The 14380-nt window shown below is 52.9% G+C and overlaps 9 protein-coding genes across 9 annotated transcripts; 4 read left to right on the plus strand and 5 right to left on the minus strand.

Moving 5' to 3' along the window:
* Positions 1-215: 215 nt before the first annotated feature.
* On the minus strand, positions 216-2388 carry SNOG_13742 (hypothetical protein; the record flags this gene model as incomplete). The annotated part of the gene is made up of 5 exons (XM_001803897.1): positions 216-525; positions 578-934; positions 1034-1787; positions 1925-2199; positions 2245-2388. The coding sequence occupies 5 exons, from the start codon at positions 2386-2388 to the stop codon at positions 289-291; spliced, it is 1767 nt and encodes a 588-aa protein (XP_001803949.1). The 3' UTR covers positions 216-288.
* A 605-nt stretch (positions 2389-2993) lies between these two features.
* SNOG_13743 (hypothetical protein) lies at positions 2994-4849 on the plus strand. Its single transcript, XM_001803898.1, has 4 exons — positions 2994-3449; positions 3505-3793; positions 3845-4102; positions 4154-4849. Exons 1-4 carry the CDS (start codon positions 3229-3231, stop codon positions 4496-4498), a joined length of 1113 nt encoding a protein of 370 aa, XP_001803950.1. The 5' UTR covers positions 2994-3228; the 3' UTR covers positions 4499-4849.
* Positions 4850-5800: 951 nt separating this feature from the next.
* On the minus strand, positions 5801-6420 carry SNOG_13744 (hypothetical protein; the record flags this gene model as incomplete). The annotated part of the gene is made up of 2 exons (XM_001803899.1): positions 5801-6256; positions 6343-6420. 2 exons carry the CDS (start codon positions 6418-6420, stop codon positions 5801-5803), a joined length of 534 nt encoding a protein of 177 aa, XP_001803951.1.
* A 176-nt stretch (positions 6421-6596) lies between these two features.
* Positions 6597-7034, minus strand: SNOG_13745 (hypothetical protein; the record flags this gene model as incomplete). Its single annotated transcript, XM_001803900.1, has 1 exon — positions 6597-7034. The coding sequence occupies one exon, from the start codon at positions 7032-7034 to the stop codon at positions 6597-6599; it is 438 nt and encodes a 145-aa protein (XP_001803952.1).
* Positions 7035-7629: 595 nt separating this feature from the next.
* SNOG_13746 (hypothetical protein) lies at positions 7630-9304 on the minus strand (the record flags this gene model as incomplete). The annotated part of the gene is made up of 3 exons (XM_001803901.1): positions 8483-9304; positions 8330-8436; positions 7630-8283 (listed from the first exon to the last, which is right to left on the minus strand). Exons 1-3 carry the CDS (start codon positions 9102-9104, stop codon positions 7630-7632), a joined length of 1383 nt encoding a protein of 460 aa, XP_001803953.1. The 5' UTR covers positions 9105-9304.
* SNOG_13747 (hypothetical protein) lies at positions 9106-9397 on the plus strand (the record flags this gene model as incomplete). Its single annotated transcript, XM_001803902.1, has 2 exons — positions 9106-9148; positions 9246-9397. 2 exons carry the CDS (start codon positions 9106-9108, stop codon positions 9395-9397), a joined length of 195 nt encoding a protein of 64 aa, XP_001803954.1.
* Positions 9398-9789: 392 nt separating this feature from the next.
* SNOG_13748 (hypothetical protein) lies at positions 9790-10814 on the plus strand (the record flags this gene model as incomplete). Its single annotated transcript, XM_001803903.1, has 3 exons — positions 9790-9806; positions 9917-10263; positions 10315-10814. 3 exons carry the CDS (start codon positions 9790-9792, stop codon positions 10812-10814), a joined length of 864 nt encoding a protein of 287 aa, XP_001803955.1.
* Positions 10815-11150: 336 nt separating this feature from the next.
* Positions 11151-12425, plus strand: SNOG_13749 (hypothetical protein; the record flags this gene model as incomplete). Its single annotated transcript, XM_001803904.1, has 1 exon — positions 11151-12425. The coding sequence occupies one exon, from the start codon at positions 11151-11153 to the stop codon at positions 12423-12425; it is 1275 nt and encodes a 424-aa protein (XP_001803956.1).
* Positions 12426-12653: 228 nt separating this feature from the next.
* On the minus strand, positions 12654-13738 carry SNOG_13750 (hypothetical protein; the record flags this gene model as incomplete). The annotated part of the gene is made up of 3 exons (XM_001803905.1): positions 12654-13331; positions 13379-13591; positions 13703-13738. 3 exons carry the CDS (start codon positions 13736-13738, stop codon positions 12654-12656), a joined length of 927 nt encoding a protein of 308 aa, XP_001803957.1.
* Between the last annotated feature and the right edge of the window lie 642 nt (positions 13739-14380).

Here is a 14380-nt window from a genome sequence, read left to right on the forward strand (position 1 = left end):
ATGGCTGTTAGGCAGATTGGGTACAGAGGCTCTGAGACATGTCGTGCTACGAGGGGAGTTCGCCTTTTCTGCGTCCGTGATCTGCTTCTGTGCGCTGGCGGGGCTGGAATAGTGGCAAGACGGGTAGTCGTATGCCCCTAGCTATGTCGAACATGAGGCTCTTGAATCACATTTGAGCATGAAGGACGTGGAACATGTGGAAACGCCTTCGTTTCACACGCTTCGTAAATCATAGATAGAGTGGGAATCTATTATACACAATACTCATCGAAACAGAACATGTCCGTTCTACCACGTCTCTTGCTTATACCGCCCTTCCTTCTCCATGCCCACGAGATACTTCTCAGCGTCTTCCCTCGACAATTCCCCGTGGTTTCCAAACACTTCAATCAGGGCCTCGCGGACGGCTTGCGGCATCTTACCCGACGAGCCGCAGATGTACACAATGCCGTTCTTGTTCGCAAGGGCATCGTACACGCTCGCGCTCTGCTCTCGAACTAGGTCCTGTACGTAGACTTTCTGCCTCTACTCCCCAGTCAGCATCATCACCATGTTGCGCAAGAAGGCAAAGACTTACCTGATCCCTCGAAAACGCCACAAAAACATCCAACGGCTTCTCCTCCCCCCTCAACCCCTCCCACTCCTCTTTGAAGAAATAATCAGCCTCGTGATTCCTGCATCCAAAGAACAATAAATCCCGCTCTGGTTTTTCGATCCCGAGTTCCTCCCTCCACATCATCCGCTGGTATATCAGACTGCGCATCGGCGCCACGCCCGTCCCCGGACCCACCATGACCACGGGCCTCTCAACGTCCTTCTGTGTAACGCCCAACGCACCTTTTTGTAGCGTTACAGTGATCTGCGTGCCGGGGGACAAAGACGCGATGTAGCGCGTACACACACCCTCTCTGATCTTCTTGATGACGGTTTTATACTTGACAATCGCAATTAATAACTCCACCCCTCCATCCTCTTTGCACGCACTCGCAATACTAAATTGGCGACCCCGCATAAGCGGGATCAAACTACATACCCGTTGCCAGGGCACTCGCACGGTTTCGAATTCCTGCAGGACCTCGAGGATACTGCGCCGCGGACGCGTGGTGTAGTCGTACAACTCGTCGATGTACTGGGGATCGGTGAATTCGAGCAGGCGCTCGCGTTGGAATTCGTCCGTGGTGAAGTGTGCGAGGTGCGCGAAGAAGGAGCGGCGGGGAATGGAGAGGATGTCGAGGTGATTTGTCAACAACTTTCTCAGTGTTAATGTGCCGTCGACGGTAATTGGCGGTTTGGTTGCGGTTGACTTGGGGTTTGTTGGGAGGAAGTGTAGGGGCCGGTCGGCGATGGGGGTCCAACCCGTTATGCGCAGGAATTCGGAGACGTCGGTGGGGAAATTCTTTGGGTAGATTGTTAGGGTCGAGCCGGGGATGTAGGTGGCTGAGGGAGGGGTGGAGAGCTTGAGGTGACGGACGTCTTGCCAGTGGGTGGTGGGGGTGATGCGATCGTTGGAGGTTATTGTTGCAGTGAGGCCGTTGGGGATGGAGAGGAGGTCGGGTGGGGGTAGGTCTGCGGATGTAGGTGGTTGTGTGGTGCCATTTGTTGGTGTAGAGACGTCGATTGAATCGGTCTCTGGCTCCGAAGTTCCATTTTGGTCTGCAAAGTCGAGGATCCAGTTCGGGTCAAGAAGGACATCGTCTGGTATAGGTTCGAGGCCTTCTGGAAGTGGGTACTCCTCGAGGAGACGTTGGCGGAGTTTGTTCGACCATGGGATTATGGCTCCATCAATTCTTGGATCAGGTTAGATTCGCGTACAGAATTGCCATGGATTTGAATGTCAAGAAAAGCAAGAAGTAAGACCGAGCAGAAAGAAGAAGTGTACAGAAAGTAAGATATCAAGCCGGAAAGGATAGGAGAGATCACCTACCCCTCTGGCTGCTGTTCATCGCTTTCGCCACGATCGCATATGGGCTGAGCTCCAAGCTGTATCAGACGATTATACAGCTTTCGATGCGCCCAGTTGAACTTTGGATACGAAGTGTCTCCAAGTCCGAAGGAAGCAAACTTCATCTGCTGAAGACATCCTGGGCGAAGTCGTGCACTGCGGATTGCTCTCCAGAATTTCTGACTATTTGGTGGCAATTCACCCTGGCCGCTCGTTGATATTGCAACCAGCACGACATCGAATTGCAGAAGTTGTTTCTACGCAAATCAACATTCATCCCTAGAGTATCTGCGTTTACATACAAGGGTAACGGCATCAAGCTCCGCGACCTCGGTGTCGAATCGCAGGCGCACGGCGAGCCTTCCCAATTCCTCAGCGACGTCTTGGGCGTTTCCTGTCTCGGAACCGTAAACAACCAATGCCCGGCGCGCCTGCTCAGTGTCCATTTTGGCAGGCGTTTGCAGGCGGTGAAGTCCAAGCACGGTTTGCAGTGAGGCTAGACTCGAACGGTGCGCGAGATTGGCACAAAAATTGTGCCGGTTCCCCAGAGCCGCGGTGAGGAAGAGAGCGGTGCACTAGCGGACACGTCAACGGCAAGCGGGTCCTCATGGTCGAGAACAGGGCAAGGCCTTCTAGCGGCCGGTGGGGCGCTGAGTGAAGCTGCCGGTCATCGCTCTCTTCGATCAGGTGTGGCGTCGGCGGATTTGCGAATTGTGGCGCCCGCAGCTCGCCTGCATGACGAGCAGCGAGCAGACGGCTTATGTAATCGTGCATTTCCCCCGGAGCTCGCGTGCGCACACAGTAAGACGGCTCCAGCGAGGCATGTCTGAACGCCGTGCATAACTTCATCTCGCGCCTCCTTTGGCCATGCCCCTTGCCGCTCCCCTTTATCTCATCCTCCGCTTCTGCCTGCCAATGCTGGGGGGTCTTCATTCCCTGAGCAGCAGGGGTGCGTCGCTTGCGGTCCCCACTTGCTAGTGCGATCCCCAAGCTTAAATTTCTATAACCTCCCCGTCACCGCCCTTCCCTTTCCTCTGCATCAAGTCAACAACAGAGACAATCCACTCACCCACCCACCCAACTCCTCAAACCTTCTCCGGGCTCGTAGCTACCCATCCCCACCCCCCTCGCCAACTGTTCCACCTTCCAGGCGGTTCGTCAATCCATCTTCTTCAACCACCAACTGTTCACGGTTACCTTTACCGGTCTACCAGGACTCCAAGTTTCCTCAACTTTACTACACGGCTCGATCTACTCGTGTTCATCAACCCAAAACTTCAATAAAAATGTCCGCTCCAGTCGACAGTGTCACCGCCCAGATGGCCACCACCTCCCTTGACAACAATGCTCCCACCACCGAGAGCACTGGCGCCGCCGCCCAGACCACGTCCGCCGAGGACGAGGCTGTGCGTGCGAGCGCCGCCGAGGGCAGGCGACTTTACATTGGAAACCTCGCATATGCGACCAACGAGGGGGAGTTGAAGGACTTCTTCAAGGACTATCTGGTGTACGTGGAAGGAGAGACCCACATGACGCAACAACACAGCTAACACGTTGCACAGCGAGTCCACGACCATCCCCACCAACCCCCGCACCTCGCGCCCCGTCGGATACGCCTTCGTTGCGCTCTCGACCCCCTCCGAGGCCGAGCGTGCCATCGCTGAGCTCAACGGCAAGGCCATCCTTGACCGCAAGGTCTCCATCCAGCTTGCCCGTACTCCCGAGGCTCACGCCGAGGGCACTGGCAGCGGTGCCGAGGGTGCTGCCGGTGACAACCGCCGCCGTGGTTCTACCCGTGGACGTGGTCGCGGTCGTGGCCGTGGTGGCCGCGCCGGACGTGGTGGACGTGCTGTAAGCCTGCCGACCTCTTACAAATTGGAGACTTGAACTAACAGCAAACAGGCCGACGGAACCGAGGGTGCTGAACAGGTCGAGCCCACTGATGCCGCTCCTGTTGAATCTACCCCCACAAATGTACCCAGCCAAGCCACTGAGAAAACAAACGAAGCGCTTACAGTTGAAAAGGGTGCCAAGACCGACAAAGATGCCGCTCCCCGAGAGCCCCGCGAGCGCAAGCAGCGTGGTCCTCCCGAGGATGGCGTTCCCTCCAAGACCAAGGTCATGGTTGCCAACCTGCCTTACGACCTGAAGGAGGACAGGGTATGTCATATGTCACATACAGATCTCAGCGCCATACTGACTGCTTTCTAGCTCCTTGAGATCTTCAAGGACTACTCCCCCACCCAGGCCAAGATCGCCCTCCGCCCCATCCCCCGCTTCATGGTCAAGAAGTTGCAGGCTCGCGGTGAGCCCCGCAAGGGCCGTGGTTTCGGTTTCGTTACCCTCGGCTCTGAGGAGCTCCAGCAGAAGGCTTGTAGCGAGATGAACGGCAAGGAGATTGAGGGCCGTGAGATCGCCGTTAAGGTCGCGATTGACTCGCCCGGCAAGGAGGACGACGACCAGGTCACCGCCGAGGGCGAGACCGCCACCACTGACGCTCCTGCCACCGACGCCGCCGAGAAGTCCACCGAGTCCCCCGCTGTGACCGCCGCTTAGATTGCGGCTGCCGCTTGAGACGCGCTCACTTGACCTTCATGTGGACGCGTCGGCATTGTGTTTTGCACTGCGGATTTGTGTACACGAAGTTCTGCACCCTTATCGACATCTACCATTACCTTGATAGACATATAGGCTGCGGCTCTTCATCATCCTAGTTCGTCCAAGTTAGCGGGTTATCGGCAAAAGTTTATTCGGGAGTCTATCAGGCTGGTGTCTATGGTGGACCATTTCTCCGAGTTTACGGTTTACGGAAAACTCGTTTGACTAGTTCGAGCGAGAGCACGACATGAATATAAATGAGTAAAACTGCCTTCTGATCCACTGCGGATCAGGGTAATGAATGACGAGAGTTTGTACTTTTTCTGATTGCGTGATGTTTGTGGTTTACTTTGCGTTGTGACATTGTACAGTTGCCTGATTAAACTTTTCTCGATTTCTGGTACCGATTCCGAGTGTTTCTCCACTACATGGTACGCTAGAACAAAGCCTTGTTTATCCCCACGACAAGCCACGCGCCGCTCAGACACACAACATCACCTCGAACGTTGACGTGTACAGTAAGTGCCGGAAACCCCTTCATGCGAGACCGGCCGCTGATATTTTAATAGAAGACGCCATAATAAGAGGTTTTCTTATGTCCGTCCCTATTGCCATCTCCTAGTGGGCTACCAAGCGGGATCAAGGAAAGGGATTCGCGCGGATAGAGGAGGTGTTTGAGAGGTACCCACAACTCTTAGAAGGACTTGATGGAAAGAAGGAAGGAATTAGGGAGAAGGATGAGACGCGGTAGGCATGTAACTGGTTGAGGTTTAGGTGATGTGAATGTAAAAGGGGGCGAGAGTGTAAGGGTGTGGAGATGTGGAAAAATGGTTGAGGGAGAATGGAGGGAATAGACGTGACTCGAAGACTTGTTTGGGACAGATCAATGAATACATGTACTGAGAGAAATTGTAGAATTTGGAATGGAGGGAAGGATGTCTAGTGTGAGAAGGGTGGAGTAAGTGAGAGGATGGACTGTAGAAGAGGAGGTAAGGGGTTGTATAGAAGCGACAACATGGAAAGCCTTCAATACAAGTGAGCAAGCCTCAATGGGACCAGGCAGCGGCAAAATTCGTGCCCGACAGACAGCAGCTAAGAACTTTACTGGCAACTAGTGGTGGTTGTAAACAAGCATAGTTACGAAGTCCTGATATCATTATGCTCAAGTCTGAACTACAATACAAATCTATCGTGTACATGGCCAACATCTATCAAACACGTTCTCGAAAATCACCTCTTCCGCCAGTTAGTCTTCAGACTCTAAGGAGCCCCAGGGTCCCGAAGCGCATCCTCCGAGTTACCCGTGCCGTGCAACGCTCCACCAGGCCTTCCATCCCCCTGGACCAGCGGATCCTGCCAATACCTCTGGGCATAATTATCGCGCGCATCAGGGTTGAAAGCCTGTTCGTCATGCTGCTGCCACTCGCGAGCGTGCATCTGGTGAAGATCCTGCGGTATTCCAGGGTCGTGTTCGTACCGGTCTGGCTCATTCGCCCAGCGCCTGCGCTGGGCAGTAGACACGGCACGCAATTCTGACCTTGGTGCGGTTTCTCCATTGGGAGCAGTTTTCCATAGTGGACGGCCAATGTCCTGCCCAGTTTGCTGGATAATGTTGCCGAGGGTTAGCGTAGATTCTTCCGGAGATCGTATACGACGGGTTGAAGTAGCCGAAATAAGTCGTAGTTGTCGAAGTGAGTAGTAAAGGTCCAAGTGAGCCTAGATGAATGACTTCAGTCTGTCTGGTCAAAGCATTCGACCACTTAGCTCAAGTTGTATATACTCCATCGTCAACGTGAAGTGACCTGCTCGTTGGTAAGACCTGTGAATTCGTACATGAACGAGCGCATGTCACTGGAAAGCTTCAATGATCTGATTTCCATGATATCACCCCCGGTGACAAGTATGGCGAGCATGTACCCAGTTGAGGAAAGCAAAAGAAGATTATTTATTTCATGTGAATAGCAAGACTTTCTCCGAAATTACCACCGCCTACTCATCGGGCCTAGCGGCGGTAACGGTCCTTCGATTTCAAGAATCCCCCACGAGTTCGGATACCTCATACCTGCACCTGGATTGTAAATCTGTTTGAAGTGCGCACTCCATTGATTGTTTGACATGCTGCGGAGATCTTCTCGGGCATGCCTGGTTCGCGCTCAAACAGGTCTGGATTCTCTACCCAACGATCTCGCTGTCTAGCTTGTGCCGCGCCGAGCACAGCACGATGCACAGCACACGAGTCGGGAAAGTTTTGCCATGTCGGTCGACCGAGATCCCGGCCGGTCTGCCCAATTACGTTGCCGGCGATGAAGTCGAAGTTGAGGCCGCGGTGATGAGGGCAGGGGTAGTTTACTTGTCTCATGCCCGCGTTGTCAGCGCGGCCGCATCCGCCTTGGAGATTATCACGGCCAGTGTATTGGCAGTGCGTTTCCCAAGCGCTTTGGGTGTAGCCGCATGGCTCGGGGCAGGTGTAAGATACCGTGATTTGGCGACACATGTTCGTGCTAGTATGTCTCAAAGAGTTGATTCAGGTTAGTCGTGTAAATATTTGTTTCGAAGCTCGTAAAATACTGATGATTGCTGATTGAAAAACAGTCTGTAAAGTTGCAGTCTTCGAATGTCCGGCTCGATCTTACGTACTCTATGGTAGATGTGAAGTGAACTTTTTGCTGTGGATTTGGGTACATGTCTCTCCCACGTCGAGGTATACGATGACAATCCAGCATTGCTTTCTTGTGTGAAGTGGTGCTCTTCGTATTATCATATAGTACTACTGGGGTCTTTGATGTAAAATGAGAACGAATGTTGTGCACATACGATGTGTTGAATATGAGCGGGTTTCTCCATTACGTGGACCAAACGACTGCGGTAGGCTTGTTCAGGTCCACGGGAGAAGACCAGGGTATCTTGAAGAAGTGAAGTCGCAGGAAATGACTGGCATGCCAACACTCTTGCCCTGTTGATGCAATTGCTTCCTCTGCCTTCAAACTTATCGGGGCCCAACCAACAGCGTCTGTGAAATTTACTGCGTCCAATGTTGGCAGCTATTCGAGACCAGGATTGTGAATTTCCATACAAGCTCCATACGAGTTCTATCCCATGTAGGGCGGTGGTAATGGCCGTTGGTCTGGTACCAGTGGTGGAGGTGACAGGGCTGCTATGTTGAATGGCCGTGGTCCTGTGTCAGTTTCCAACTCGTGCAATGCCGCTGGGTCGAGGTCGTAACGCGGGCTCATCGGGTCGATTTCATGGTATTCCGGCCTCGAGTCGAGCTCTGCCATCGATCCCATATCCAAATCTGCATTGCCCTGCGGATGAGCCATGTTCCAGCCAGTCACGATTTGGACCTGGGTCTTAGAGGCAAGCCCGGAAAATTCGTGTTTAGCGCACTCGCCCCAGATTTCTACCTGAAGCTCGTACTCCAAAGTCAACCCGTAACTCGTGAAGCTTGGCAAAAGCCTATCGTGTGCTAACCTCGCGTCTCCGAGATCAGAAAGTTTGAGTCCATCGTGAAGCAGCTGACCATTGCCCTCGTCAAACTTCCTGTCAAAGAGTGTCCATGTGTCGCGGGCAATGTCCACAATCTCTTTCCTGAAACTGTTACCATGTCCGGGACGGGGTACAAAGATGCTGTAAACAGGCAGCAACTGCACGCGGAATGCGTCGCATGAGGACATCTGGTGGGGTGGGTAGGGAAGATGATCGATCGAGGTGTTGAAGTGTGAGTGTAAGAGGTACAGGAGATCCTATAACCAGGATGCGAGCTGATGTGGTGAAAAGATTGAAACGTGCAAATGGAACTTCGCCATAGCTGTGGAGACCGAAGAACAGTTCCTTCTCTACAAGCATGTCCTTGACTTTCCCGAGTTTACTGCATTTCTTCATAACCAGGGAGCAACCTGCGGGTCCTTATAAATTTGTAGCGGCAGAGATGTTTGGGCAGACTTGTGCCAAGATGATGATCAGGTTGCAAAAGAGACAGATCATACTCAGGAGCCGGAGGCAAAAACTTGAGTTCGTGTCGCACTACGATGCGAGGGTTTTCAGTGTTGACAGAGTCCAAGCACGCTTCAAGGCCATAGGTAATTTTGGGGGCGTTGGGTGCCTTGGTTGGAACAAGGCCTGTGCAACTTGGCGGTATGACGAAACCAGGGGAGTGTTGAAAACGAGGATGGTCAATTGAATCCTTGGAGTACCGCCAGTTTCTGTCGGCTGGCGGAGGTAATTCGCACGTGTGGGGAAAGGTGAACTCGAAGGGTAGGACTACCTTTCCATCGCTGGCTGTACCTCTCTGTAGGATGTCAAAGTTCTCATGTGCTCCTGAAGACTGGAATAGATCTTTCTTGTGATTGAAGAAGACTGGTGCCGCTTCTTGGGCGTTTGTGTCGTAGAGGAAAGAGATGCCTTTGAAGCTGATGCTGACGTTTTTAGGACGGAGAGTGGGGTCTACGCGCAGGACGCCTCGGACTTTATCACCACAAGTATAAAAGGGATGTGTCTCTTCAAAGATCTCGAAATAAAATGGACGCGGGTTGTACTTCGCGGGTGGTTGTGAAGCAAGAGCCATGATGGCGACTGCGCTGAAGCTTGGCTACAGCGACGCAGTGGATAGTGCCGGAGACTTCCGAGGCGACAGCTCGAAATGAAGGTTAGCGAGGCTATCAGGGCAAACAATGAATGTAGTGGGTGAGGATGTAGATGCGGACAGACAGGATTATGGTCAACAGCGATGCCGGAAGGAGGCGCCCTCGGCACCTTTTTGTGACGACCCCAGTTCTGGGTTACGGCATCCAAGACTCGTTGTTCCTCACGTGCCCATTTATTGGACAAAGTGACGGCTTCGACGGGCTGCAATTGTAAGCGACAGCATAGACCCGCCATTGCATGTCATGCCATCTTCCAGTCGAGTGAGCAGGAAGCTAAGATGCAAGTTGACTTTGTGAATGTATTGCGCCACAGACAGATCCCTCCCAGATGCTCAAAAGGGGAACGCGAATCACTTTAGCCATTGCCCGCAAGACTGTGCATAAGACGCCAAGCACTTGCAAAGCATCCAGAGATCTCCAGGGCTATGTCTCCTTTGTCGGTGTGGAGCTGCTCGTGTGGAGTGTTAGCAAATGATGGGCGTTTCGCGTGGTGGAATGGAACTGGGGTAACTTAGCGGACGTCATGACCCTAGCGAGAAAGCGCGGGTCGCGAACTTTTGTATGATGGCCCGAAGTCATACATGACCACTCCCCATTTCAACCACAATGGCGTCCAACTACGTGTGCGGCACCTGCTCGAGGGCACTGTCAAAGTCTTCCTCACAAGGTCTTCTGGTCAGTCCTCAAATTGGGATTTTCGGGGCAAATGCTTACAACACCAGTCCGTCAACAGAATAGCCCGACGCAGCCTTCAGCGAAGCTTTTCCACAGCCACACCAAGCCTATACAATGCGTCGCACAGCCTCAAAGCAGACGTCAAAGCAGATGTTAGGCCCGAGGCAATCAAGAAGCCTCATCCCAAGATCGCGTCTGGCATGACGGGCATTGCTCAAAAGCTCCGCGAGAAGGCTCCGCTCATGACAGAGACCTATGTCGCATATGGCGCAACACGAGACCTGATCAAGGAATGTAGCCGAGCTGCAGAGTACACGATTCCACAAGCATTGGATCCAAAGGGAGAGATCCCCACCGACGAAAATGGTGTGCACCTAGGCGTGGGCGACGGATGGTGGTATGAGAGTATGCACCGCCTCTCCATGCGCGAATTATACACAGATTAACATGGCGCAGCACTTGGGCTCCAGCCAAACTTCTCCAATTGGGCTCAAATCACATTTATCCACATGTGGATGCTACAAGTGCGCTTCCGCATGTTCCCCGAGACCCACGCACCTGTCTGGATCCAACACCTCACGAACCACGCTTTCTACGCCGCCGAAGATCGTCTGGTAGTGTGGCACAAGTTCAACGCCAATTCGCTGCGCCAAAAATCCTTGAAAGACATGTTCTCGCAGTGGCGAGGCGTGCTTCTCTCATACGACGAGGGTCTCGTCAAGGGCGACGCCATCCTCGCAGCTGCGCTTTGGAGGAATCTCCTGGGCAGCAGGGAGGATGTTGATTTTGAGCAGCTGGCGCAAATTGTGGCATATATGCGGAGAGAGCTCAAGAGACTGGATTCGGCATCTGATGATGAAGTTGCCAACGGTCAGTGGACGTTCCAAGGAAGTCCAGGCGATGAGGCCCAGATGGTCAAGAGACCGAGTCCTTTGTTGAAGAGCGGAAGCGCATAGCTCCAGTATTTTGTGAGAAAATGTATTCGAGGCACATGGTGCTCCGATCTGTACTGTACCAGGTAGATCACGAGAAATGTACTATATGTATCAAGGACACCGCCGCACGATCCCAACATTTACGCTTTGCGAAAGCACAAAATATAGAATGGCTCGATACACAAGACGCGCATGTGAGAGCGGTGCATGTGCTAGCTGCACTTACGTAAGCAGACCAGACGCGACCTCAATCCGCGCCTTTGTGACAACCTCCACCAACTTCACCTTGCAGGGTGCACACACCCTTCGTGCGTCATAAGCCTTCACCGCACCCGCCGTTATTCATACACCGCAAACATGCCTTCCATCGTAACTTCACATGCGCCGCCGCCGCCTATGCCAGGCTTCCAGGTTCCGAACGACGATGCCAGCTACCTTAAGGGCGTGGTCGCAGACATTCTGCAACGCGATAACATGCGCTTCCCAGGCGCACAACCCGTTTCGTTTGCGCGCGAACACGTCGCCGAGCTAAAGCGACAAGAATACTTCATGTGCGAGAAGACAGACGGCTTGCGATGTCTCCTCTTCATACACTGGCAGCAGGACCATAATGGAAACCCGCAGCCGGCGACGTACCTCATTGATAGGAAGAACAACTACTACCAGCTTCAGCCACCACTGCGCATACCGTACTACAAAGACCCAACCAATCCGGAACCATTCCTCTACGGCACAATCTTGGATGGAGAACTGGTGCACGACCAATACCCAAACGAAGCCACACCGCGCTTGAACTTCTACATTTTTGACGCTTTAGCTGTAGATAGCGAGAATCTGACTGGCAAGACGCTCGACAAGCGGTTAGGCAGATTTCAAGAATGGGTCCTCAAGCCCTACCACAAGAAGCTCACCTCAACCCCGAACCCAGACCTCCGACCCTTTGCCCTCAAAGAAAAGAAGACGTACCCCGCATACTCGATACGCCAAATGTTTGACAATGTGCTGCCAACGCTCAAACACGGCAACGATGGGCTAATCTTTACCTGCAAGTCCACACGCTACGAGTTCGGTACAGACAGACACATTCTCAAGTGGAAGCCCCCGCACGAAAACACCATAGACTTCAAGCTGCGAATAGGTGAATTCCCTCTCATGGATCCCATGGACGGCGAAGAGGGCCTGATACCTGACTACGACGCCATGCCTACGTCTTTCGAACTCCTCGTCCTGCACAACAATTCCAACTATGAGCGCTTCGCCAATCTTGCCATCACCCCTGCCGAGTGGGAAATTCTGAAATCCCTCGAGCAGCAGCTCGACGGTCGCATCATAGAGTGCTATCGCAACCTCGACGGGCAGTGGAAATTTAAGGCTGATGGCGATGGCACGCCACGCTGGAGAGACGATAAGAAGGATGCGAATCACATATCCACCGTGAAAAGTGTTTTGGAGAGCATCGAAAGTCCCGTCACGGAAGACATGTTGCTCCAGAACGAAGAAGGCATCAAGAAGGCTGTCTACACTATTCAAGGTCGAGCAGACAAATACCAGCCCCCAAGTCAGCAGGATGGCGAAAGAGATGCGAAGAAGCGCAAGTTCAACGAAACGACATCAAACGGTGGGGCGCATTGAAGCGCTGAAGGATAACTGCTGTCGGGAAATGGCGTTGACATTATTGGCATTGCGAAGTTTCTTTCTTGCATACAAGTTCGGCGTTTACAAAAGGAAAAGGTGCTACGAGATACCCAAGTTGCTGCTTCAGACATCGCACAATTTTACTAGCAATCGAAACCCTTCGTTGCATTGTCACTCATCCTCACCACCGCGTACTAGTCTGAAATACGCCGTCTACCCGGCCACTTACAACTCTAGCTCAACCCTTTCCTCCACCTCCGTCGGCCGCCCTAACCTTACTACTGCCCTCTTCGCCTTCAAATCCATGACAATATTAAACAACGTCGCACTCCCCGTCACCTCTGTCTCCGTCCTACAAATCGCCCCCGGCGCATTCTGCTCGTCTTCAAACAAGCCGCCCACCTCCTCCCATGCCGCCCCACTCCCCAGCCGTCCAGCATTCTCCCCCATAGTCTGCGCCCGACTTAACGAGTCATTAATCCACACCGTATCCTTCTCGCTGGGATGATCCAGTAATAAGTGATTTGTGTGCACGACCCGACCACCTGAATCAGGCATGCAATGCGCGAAGGTCGATTTCGTGAACTCCAGACCCAGAGATTTGTGAGGGTCGGCGAGCAGAATGTGGGCAGAAGACGCCATGCCATATCTCTCAAGCCTCCCGACTGCCTCGTCAACAGAAGCGCTTTCAAGCGCCATTCGCAGACCAAAATGCACAGGCATGCGCGCCGAGTTTACGCCCTGGACTTTGATGGCGTTGAGCAGCGTGCCCACGCCTGCGTCGTTGAAGCCGATTTTGCCGATGATGCCTGCTTCCGTGACTTGTATTATTGTCGGCTTGTCAGTCTGAGTTATTTTGGTGATGATGATGTTTTCCTTCTGCTGCGTCATCCAATCCCAGTTCTGTGCCAGCCAGGCGTGGTCTGGAGTATGCCATGCCAGCGACGTACACCCGTCACTGAACAAGCCGAAATTAATCTCCGTGCGGACGTTGAGGGCGACGATATCCAGAAGTTCTCTTTCAGAGCCGTTGGGCTATGCCGCGCATTTCCTCGTGGTAGGCGGGCCATTTGTCCTTTGCTTGTTGCTCGAAAGTCGATGCGACGCTGTTGGACTTCTGGCCATGTTTTCTTGCAGTTCTTCAGGAAAAGACCTGCATAGAACTGTATGCATCGAGAGATATGCTGCTTTGCTGCTCGGCCGTGTTGCTGGCCGATCTTCGTAGTATGCTCATTAGAATGCAGATTGTGTTAGAGAGGTATGACGTCACTCACCTCAAACGGTGTACCTTTACACTCAACGAACAACATCCTGTCTATTTAATCATCTCACCTTGAAAGTGACGACGAGTGAACATATGGCGACTCCATCCGCCTCATCCCATCCCCAACGGCTCTTCTCTGCGCCACGCGGAGCTCCCGAATAAGCAACCCTCGGCATCTCCTTGCCCCTCTCTTACCAGCGCCCTTCTCCGTGCCCCGCTCGTGCTCTCGGATGTTATTCGCATGCCTATCTCCTTCTTGCTTAGTTGCTGGTCGATACTAAATCTACCCGTCACGTCGGTGCTGGATTACAGGTGACATCCCGCGCGACACGCCTGGACTTACTTCATCTGGCACATGCAGCAGGAACGGCGGGCATCGTACCCGAATGTGTATTTTGGGTGGTGGAGATGGCGTGTGAAGTCACGTCATTATACATTTTTATTGCCGGGGAAGAATTATGAGGTGCTGGTGGAGTGATAAAAGATGGCCTGTGTAACTAAGGAATGTTTGCTCGTCGCCAATGAGTGCACTCGGAAACACTTGGTAGAACTGAAGATTGGAAAATATGCCAAAGCGTGTTTTGTGCTCGTATGGAATCGACGTCGATGCCTGTGCTGGATGGTAGTTTTCCTTTCTCATGTTGCAGTTCTTTTCATTGACAGCAAATCAAGGTTGAACACCAAAAAA

This window comes from Parastagonospora nodorum, assembly GCF_000146915.1.
Source record: "Parastagonospora nodorum SN15 chromosome Unknown scaffold_28, whole genome shotgun sequence".
In the NCBI taxonomy this organism is placed as follows: Eukaryota; Fungi; Ascomycota; class Dothideomycetes; order Pleosporales; family Phaeosphaeriaceae; genus Parastagonospora; species Parastagonospora nodorum.